This window comes from Macadamia integrifolia, chromosome 12 (assembly GCF_013358625.1).
Source record: "Macadamia integrifolia cultivar HAES 741 chromosome 12, SCU_Mint_v3, whole genome shotgun sequence".
Taxonomy (NCBI): Eukaryota; Viridiplantae; Streptophyta; class Magnoliopsida; order Proteales; family Proteaceae; genus Macadamia; species Macadamia integrifolia.
Window position 1 is genome coordinate 29,367,287 of NC_056568.1, and position 9,145 is coordinate 29,376,431.

The 9,145-nt window shown below is 37.3% G+C and overlaps 1 protein-coding gene across 1 annotated transcript; it reads left to right on the top strand.

The window, feature by feature from the left end:
* Positions 1–2,738: 2,738 nt before the first annotated feature.
* Positions 2,739–8,802, top strand: LOC122058208 (shaggy-related protein kinase alpha). The gene is made up of 13 exons (XM_042620767.1): positions 2,739–2,987; positions 4,824–4,995; positions 5,100–5,192; positions 5,403–5,462; positions 5,575–5,847; positions 6,119–6,193; positions 6,551–6,607; positions 6,686–6,826; positions 6,926–6,976; positions 7,611–7,706; positions 7,812–7,895; positions 8,130–8,232; positions 8,356–8,802. The coding sequence occupies exons 2-13, from the start codon at positions 4,882–4,884 to the stop codon at positions 8,436–8,438; spliced, it is 1,230 nt and encodes a 409-aa protein (XP_042476701.1). The 5' UTR covers positions 2,739–2,987; positions 4,824–4,881; the 3' UTR covers positions 8,439–8,802.
* The last annotated feature ends 343 nt before the right edge of the window (positions 8,803–9,145 follow it).

Here is a 9,145-nt window from a genome sequence, read left to right on the forward strand (position 1 = left end):
GGAGGTCATCGCATGTGGAAGCTTTGATGAAGGGGACTCACCATGGCCATGATTCTTCTCCTTCTCTTTCGGTTCAGTGACAAAGGTAGAGGGCAAGCTGATTCATGTTTCAACGAGAGAGAGAGAGAGAGAGAGAGAGAGAGGTGAATATCAGGGGTCTTTCATTTAAGGGTATCTTGGGCATTTCACAATTAGGGGGTATTTTTTGAATTACGAAAAAATATAACCTGAGTTAACATCGATTTCTAACGGTTGGGGACGTTAGATAGAATATTTTTCTTGCAAGGTGAGTGATATTTTCGGAAAAGTATGGGGTCAAGTTGATATTTCGCCGTAGTTAGGGAGGGGAGTGATGTTTACTCTTTTTTTTTTTTGTGTGTGCAAGACCTATATTGGGGACCCACGATGGGCCAACAAAGAGGCCAATGGTCCACACCTATTACTAACCACTAACCTATTATTACTATATTTCTAATAAAAAAAAAAAACTATTATTACTATATTTCAGAAAAATGGGGATAGTAGGATTGATCCAACGACTTACGTTGTAATTCAACTATATAGCTGCCTCCCAGTGAGCTAGAAGATCATCCCATTCAAAGGTGTCTATTGCCAACAGGAAGGTACATAGGATGGCTGATATTACTATTGGATTGTTACAAGGCAAATGCCCCATCATACTCATATGACCCATTTCTAGTGTCTATGGTTAAATTAGTGGAAATTGATGTTGCAACTATAGCCATGGGATAGGTAAGGGGCACCACACACTAATCATCAAAATCAAATATAATCTCAAATCTTGATCAAAATTGATTGTTAAGTTGTACCATCTGGTGCTTTGTTTTATGGATGAATCTTACCATTTAGTACTAAGGTTTCATGTGGCACTAACTCAAATGATATCTCTCGATATAGACAAACTTATATAAGAATTAAATAAGAAAAACATAGGTTTGTGTAGAGAAATGCTTTCGGAAAAAAATGAACCACATATGTTTAATGGGATTTCATTGGTTTGCATGCACAGAAAGGGATTTCATGTCAATTTATAAGGTGATGTGGATGTGTGTTTTTCAATGTAACTCTTAGGAACTCCACAAGGGCCACAACACCAAGCCTTGCGATTTTCACACAAAAAAAAAAAAAAAAAAAAAAAAAAAAGAAAGAAAAAATTAGGTTTGAAAAATTAGAGTAAGAACAAACAAAATTTAAATTAATTGGGAAAAAAACCTTGTCTGCTTGGTTTCTCCACTCTTGACTAGACACATGGAGCGGGCTATCAGGGGTAGGGACATCGACAACCTGTCCATGTGTCTGGGCGTAAAGCCACACAAGCAAGCAGGGTTCTTTCACCCGTATTAATTTAAGAGAATAAGTTCTTTGAGCTAGTGAGGGTACACTAGCACCTAGGGGTGCATCAAGGCCGGTTGGGCTGACCCACCCTAGGGTCCCCACTCCCTAGCTCAGGCCTTGCCTAATCCTAGGTCAGACTGGGACATCTCAATATAGGCCTTGATCCTATCAAGCTCGAGGAGGGTCCTATTCTGGTTGGTTAGCCCAAAACTACTGATAAATTTGAATTCTTCACCATCTCTCCCTATCATTTATAAATCTCCTTTCCCTCTCTCCTTAAGTTTTCAACGGAAGACTAAAAATGGATGCATTCCCTTCCTTTGGACCAAAAAGTTATTTATTTATTGTACCACATTGAAAACTTAAGAGGAGGGATTAGAGAGTTTGATGCTTATAAATAAAGATACACATTCCAACCCACTTATTCATTTTTGGCCTATATATAATATAATAAAATAATGTGTAAATATATGAGTTTGACCTTGGCCGAGTCAGGCCGGGCTCAAGCTCAATCCAAAGCCTTAGCCTAGGTCCAGCCAACCCTAGCTCGGGCCTAGAAATCTCAACCTTGGCCCACCTTGTGAGCTAAAAAGCCCAATTTAGGCTCGGGCTTGTTGGGCCAAAATGCACCCCTACTAGTGGCACCCCCTTTCTATCTCTCTTCAATTCACATGAAATGACATCGATGCCTTCTCAATGCCGCTTGTTTGGAAGCCCTCACCCTTTTATTTTATGGGGAACGATTCTATAAGCATAGCATATGCTAGCACTCTCATGTTTTTGTATCTCACTTCCCTTAATATGACACCTTTTTATCCTCTTAAAATGATTATATTTTCGAAGCATTCATTGGGTGTTTCTTACTGACATAAACTACACTCTTAGACAAAAAACACTCTTTCTCATTTAATGGGGAATGATTCTATGAGCATAACATATGCTAGCACTCATGTTTTTGTATCTCTCACCCCCTAATATAACACCTTTTTATCTTCTTAAAATGAATCTATTTTCAAAACATTCATTGAGTGTTTCTTGCTGACATGAACTACACTCGTAGACAAAAAACACTATTTCTTATTTTGTTTAAGATAGATAACAAAAGACTTTTTAATGTACCTACTACAAGTAAAAATTGGTGAGCTGTTCATAGAAATCTGCTCCCTTAAATTATTGTTGCTACAAGGTTTGGAGATTTTCGTTAATAAAAGATTCAAGAGGGGTATATCAGGAATTTTGGACCCTTCATACATATGAAAATTCCAGGCTCGGTCTTCGACGGCAAAAGGCATGGTGGAATATTCGCTGCTTCGAATATAAAATTTCTTCTTTCTTTTCTTTTGAAGAGAAAAACATGGGAAAATTAAAGTATTGGTTTGAACGGTCAAAAAAGAAGGACCATTGGGCGAGATTAAAAAGAACACATATGTAAGGGATCCTCTCACCTTTGAGTCTTTGACTGTCATCAATACCACTAAAAAAGAAAAGGAAGGAGATCAGGAAGAAATCTCAATTCCACAAAAACGTCCTGTGAGATCAGGTTCCGATTATATCTGTTTGTGTTCTTCATATCATATAAACGGATCGGGATCTGCGGGAGATTTATATCTGGACATCGTAATCGGATTTAGGTATATTTTTCTTTCATTGTTTGTTCGTTTTTTGTATATTTATCTTATTTGTTATGATTTCTGGTGTTTTTCTTGCGATAGTTTGAAGTTTTTCAAGTTTTTGCAATGGATCGGACTATGTTCATCTCGATATTGCGTTATTGGTCTCTTTTTTCTGATTTGGATCTGCTTCTCTCTTTGTTTTTGTGTTTTCTGTGCTTTTTTCTTCCTGATGATTATATTTCTTGTAGATTTATTCTTTTCTTTTCTTTGCTGGGTTGGGGGATGGGTAAAGAAGAATGTAAGTGCAACCCCCAACCCGCTTCACACTAAAAAGGGGTGGGGGTGGGACGGAAATAGAAGATTAGGTTGTGGTTTGTTCTGATTAACCGTCGATCTTCATTTGTAGATTTATTATGGTTATGCTGCTCGAAAATAAGTCCTTTTTATTTTTATTTTTTGGCGGTTTGTTTTTGCACTATTGGGTTATGTTTTTCTTCCCCTGTTGATTTTTTTTTTTTTCTCCCTGTTAACCATGATTTTTATTCTTTTGGAGGGGGTGGGTCTAAAACTCTTCCGTGGTTTATTGTAATCGCGTTGGGTTTCCTTTTTCTCATTTTTCTCTCAAAATCTTTTGGTCAACCTAAGCATAATTTATCTGTCTGAAGGAGATAACAAGGCAAGTACGCTGCTTATTGCTGATCTGTCTCTGTTCCTTCCGTGAAAATCATTTTCTGAACTGTTTAGTATTTTTTTTTTCCTTTTAATTTTTTGACTTTATTTGTTTGAGGGAATTTGTTGCTACTCTCTCTCTCTCTCTCACACACACACACACATAGGCATGCATACATTTGTCTTCACTGAATTTGTGTTTCTTCTGGCTCCCAACTGCTGTATCAAATTTATAGGGAAGTGGCAACCTTATGCTGGAGTATTAATCTTTTGTTCTAGCCGCAATTTGTTTTATTGATGATTCTTCCTGCTTATTATTATTAATTTTTTTTTAAAAATTAATTATCTTACTAGTTCATGGATTTTTGAGTGCTATGTTAAGTCGTGGATTTCTTCCAGGGTTCCTTGATTAGAAACATAAAAGAAAGCTGTAAACATGTGATGAGAGGTTGAGCTCTTTAAACTTGAATTAAATTTGAAAGTTAGGAGTTTAATGTTGACATTTGGAGCCTCTGACTTCTTCTCTTCCTTATTATCCCAAGTAATGACTTAGACTTTGGAGGTGTTTGTAAAGCAGTGGCCATTGAGTTTGTAGCAGTGGTAGGTTTAAACATTGATGAAAGGATTCTGCAGCTTCCGAAATTGATTGTTGGCTCAATCATGAAGATGTTGCGTCCACTCTTAGAATTTGGATGTGCCTTTGGTGTTTTGAGTGAATCTTGTATGGATTAGAATGCTAGATTGCTAATACACTGCTTCTGACTTTCCATAATAGTGTATATAATGTATGGAAAAATGCATTTTATATAAAATATTTCCATTCATTTTATATAGAGTTTAAGACTCTAGGTACTTTTATGTACCTTCAGATTCAAATGAGAGGCAGAAGTTTCCCCTATCCCCAATTGGAAAAAAGTGTACATGCAGATTGAATTTACAAGGCTGTGGACTGCTATGAATTTGTCTTTAATATTGTTAGCTTGCATAATGAATAATATTGAACATGACTGGCCTCTTCTTATAATCTGATTTCCATGTAATAATTATATTTTGTCTTCACATTTGATTTCCCTTACATTGTGATACTATTCCTTCTCTTGGGTTCTTTGCAGTATGGAAGATGAGTGAGAAGTTTGTACATATATTTGTAAGTGTGGATTATTAATTCTGTCTTGTTTTTGGCAGTTAAATGATTGGGTTTCATTGATCTGAAGAAGCACGTGGTGCTGGATCTATTTTTAAAATGGCTTCAGTGAGTGTAGTGCCTGCTTCTGGATTTAGAGAAGCTAGGGGCAATTGTGTCGCTGTTGATAGATTGCCTGAGGAGATGAATGACATGAAAATTAGGGATGACAAGGTAAGGTTTTGGTGTTTATTGCTTGTGTTAATTTTATTCTCTATTTTGGTTTTATCAGTTAGTTTACCTTTTTTCCTCTTCTCTGCTTGGGCTGTGGGGTTTAGGAAATGGAAGCTACTGTAGTTGATGGGAACGGGACAGAAACAGGTCATATCATTGTGACTACCATTGGCGGGAGAAATGGACAGCCAAAGCAGGTAAGCTGTGGAGTTTGTTCTTGCCTTTATGCTCCTTTAGGTCGAGGATTTCTAATTTTTTTTTTTTTTGGGGGGAACTTGTTTATCTGCTTTGTGTTTTTTGTTCTCTACAAGTGATAAGAACTACAACTTACATTGCCCTAAATTTTTTTAAAGCTTTCATGACTGTATTGGTTTCTTATAATTTGATTCAACTGTTATCAATTGCAGACTATAAGCTACATGGCTGAGCGTGTTGTGGGGAATGGATCATTTGGAGTTGTTTTCCAGGTAAGCTTATCCTGTAAGGGGGAGAAAGTGGGTGATTTGCATGTCTTTTTTTCAGCCATGACCGAGCCTGTAGTGAAGGTTGTGATATTGCTTCTTTTTTGCTGTTATGCAGGCTAAATGCTTAGAGACTGGTGAAACTGTGGCAATAAAAAAGGTTCTTCAGGACAAACGGTACAAAAACCGGGAATTGCAAACGATGCGTCTTTTAGACCACCCAAATGTCGTGTCACTGAAGCATTGTTTCTTTTCAACAACTGAAAAAGATGAACTTTATCTTAACCTTGTACTTGAGTATGTTCCAGAGACTGTTCATCGGGTAATCAGGCACTATAATAAGATGAATCAAAGGATGCCACTGATATATGTGAAGCTGTATACATATCAGGTAAACACACATGTTAGAACCCAAGAGTTTTCCTATTCATTTTTGTTGTTGTCGTCGTCGTAATTATCATTGGTCATCATGGCATATAGTGCATTTGATTATTTTTGCTTCCTTTAACAAGAGAGAATCTTATAGGGTTTAGTAAGTTTGCGGAAAGATAGTTAACTGCAAAGTGATTTTAATATTGTGTTGATATTCACAGATTTGTTGGGCATTGGTTTACATTCATGGAAGTATTGGAGGAGTCTAATATTGTTTTGATATTTCACAGATTTGTAGGGCATTGGCTTACATTCATGGCATTATTGGAGTTTGCCACAGGGACATAAAGCCTCAAAATCTTTTGGTATGCACTTCACTGAAATTATGTAGTCCTCGATCTGTTCTTGGTGTTTCTCAGTAAGCAAAGCAAAATACTAGTTATATTTGGAACTAATTGTATATTTTGACTAGAAGTTCAATGTATTTTTTTTTCAGTAACTTGAATTGGTTGTTGTGAAGAACCTCATAAACTCTCTTGGTCTCTTACCCTATGTCATCAATTGCTAATTAAATATGAAAATTAATTCTCTTTGGTCCTTTTTGTTATTTTAGGCATCTAGTTAATTATTTTTCTTGTTTAATGCAATTAATTTTTTTGTTAGAAATTTCTGACATTCCTTTTGGGGAAAAAAGTTAAGATGTCTCTCTGTTTTTTTCCCAGGTGAACCCACATACCCATCAGTTAAAACTATGTGACTTTGGAAGTGCAAAAGTCTTGGTATGTCTTTGTACCATGGATTAGAATTAACTTGGTTCTTGTTTGCGTGCTAATATGCTTTTGTTTGGCCTTTAACAGGTGAAAGGGGAGCCGAATATTTCTTATATCTGCTCTAGGTATTACAGAGCCCCTGAGCTTATTTTTGGAGCGACTGAGTATACTACAGCAATTGATATTTGGTCTGCAGGCTGTGTTTTGGCTGAGTTACTTCTCGGACAGGTTGGTATCTCTTAATTTTTTTGAAGTCCATTCTTTCTTATTTTTTGTGCTCTGGCCTTTTATGAATATATACTAAGGTATGCTTTCTATGTCTATCAGCCTCTCTTTCCAGGTGAAAGTGGAGTAGACCAGCTTGTTGAAATCATCAAGGTGATTATTTTTTTTAATTATTTTACTCTTCAAATGGTGCCGCTTGTATTTGACACCTGTTTTTTCTTTCCATTGTGTTATGGGAGGTAAACATTTGTCTTGTTTGCATATGCTTGTTAAAATTTCTTTCCATGTGAAAGTTTCTGAACCCCCCCCCCCTTCTCTTTGGGGTGATGGTGGTGGTTATTTCATTATTCAATCGTGTCCACTTGACACTCGGGTAGATGATGCCAACTGTGCAAGCATGCTTTGTGGCTTTCATTTGGGATATACAGACTATGCACAAAAGATGTAAAGACAAACAGTTATAAAAAAAAAAAAAACACATTCCATGTGTTACTCAAGGATTCAAGATTTGATTCCTATCCTATTATCAGTTGTGCCCAGTACTGATGTATTCTGGTGATGTCCGACATCTTTGTAATTCTATATGGTTTCAGCTGATTTTAACTGAAATCTCTGATATGATTTTTATTTTGGTGCTAGTCGGAGTTGTAGCATTTCTTCTGAAATCACGTTAGTTTAATCAAAATCTGTAACCATGGTTTTCTTGTCCAATTGTGGCCTTGAAGAGTGTCTTACTTCTAGGTGGGCCTTTTTCTTATTACTCCCGTCATATTGTTTGACATGCCAGGTTTTGGGTACCCCAACTAGGGAAGAAATCAAGTGCATGAATCCGAACTACACAGAGTTTAAATTCCCCCAGATTAAAGCTCACCCATGGCACAAGGTACGAAGAATTCATGTTTCATATGGTTGCATTTTCCATTCTTTGCATATCATAATAATTATTAAGTGTGCTTTTTCCTTCTATGTGGCTGGCTTCTGTCATCAGATATTTCACAAACGCATGCCACCTGAAGCTGTTGATCTTGTCTCGAGACTTCTGCAGTACTCGCCTAACCTTCGATGCACAGCTGTGAGTTTACACTACTTAAGTCTTCCACCTAAAGATTCATTGTGTCTAATGAACAACTAGTAGTGTATCAAAATGCACTCTCAAATATGGATTTGACTCTTGAATGGTGGTATTTTGCATGTGTGTACTGTGAAGTGAATACACGATCATTATGGCTTACAATCTTGTTTCATTTTGCTGCTTTTCTCTATTGCATAATGCATAGATTGGATGACATGTTGTTGATTTATGCAGCTGGAAGCCTTGATCCACCCCTTCTTCGATGAGTTACGGGACCCAAATACTCGTCTGCCAAATGGACGTTTCCTGCCCCCACTCTTCAACTTCAAGCCTCATGGTATGAGCCGTGTCTAAAGTTGAAAATTTTCTGTTACATAGTAAAACGTCTATTGACGTAATGTCTGTTTATTTTGATACTTACGTGTGATAATTGTTGACCACCGTTGCTGCTTTCATGCAGAACTGAAGGGGGTGCAGATGGAGATTTTATTGAAATTGATTCCAGAGCATGCGAGAAAGCAATGTGCATTCCTGGGGTTGTGATTTGGTACCATGTATCTCCTGTTCCCCTAGGACTAAGTTTTTCACTTTTGAGAACAAGCTGGCGGCCCTGTATACAAGGATCAGATCAAGTTGAGCTCTGCTTTGAACCCGCCTCCCATGCTTTCCACCCCCCCCACCCCTCTTCTCTTTCCCCCAACCAGTTGTTACATTTTGTTTTGTAAAAACAGACAGAAGAATCTGCTTAATCTTTCCCAAAACCTCGTTGGGTCTGCTGACCCTTGTTTCTAAACACAACACAGGTTGTAACATTTTATAGAAAAGAGAAGCGATTGGCTTTCCACTTTTAAGTGATTTATTGGACGTACGAATCTGATGGTATTAATGTGATCTGCATCTTTTCCTTTGTAGGGTTTTCAGTATCTTGTACAATTCTTTGTAATGGCCTTTGGCTGATAGTGAGGCAGCATATACACCCTGTATAGAAAGATGGCTCTGATGGTTGCGCATGTTTACAGTGCCTCGAAAAAATGAATTTGTTCTCACTTTTATAGTCAACTGCAACTAGCTCTAAATTATTTGGAGGTACGTAGTGATTTGAGGTTGCTGACATCATTAGAGTTGGTTATTTTATTAAAGGGTTTTAAAGTTGGGATTGGATGGGCCGCTTTGGAGGCTGGTCTTGATTCCGGCCAATTGATTCTTGTCTAGATCCCGATTCTGGGTTAAAAAAACTGATCCGGACGTTA

Bases quoted from the DNA above. Each gene is read 5' to 3' on its own strand.
- LOC122058208 (XM_042620767.1), top strand. From the start codon at position 4,882: ATGGCTTCAGTGAGTGTAGTGCCTGCTTCTGGATTTAGAGAAGCTAGG. The intron at 4,996-5,099 runs GTAAGGTTTTGG...TGTGGGGTTTAG, and splicing joins TGAAAATTAGGGATGACAAG to GAAATGGAAGCTACTGTAGT. The intron at 6,977-7,610 runs GTGATTATTTTT...TTGACATGCCAG, and splicing joins AGCTTGTTGAAATCATCAAG to GTTTTGGGTACCCCAACTAG.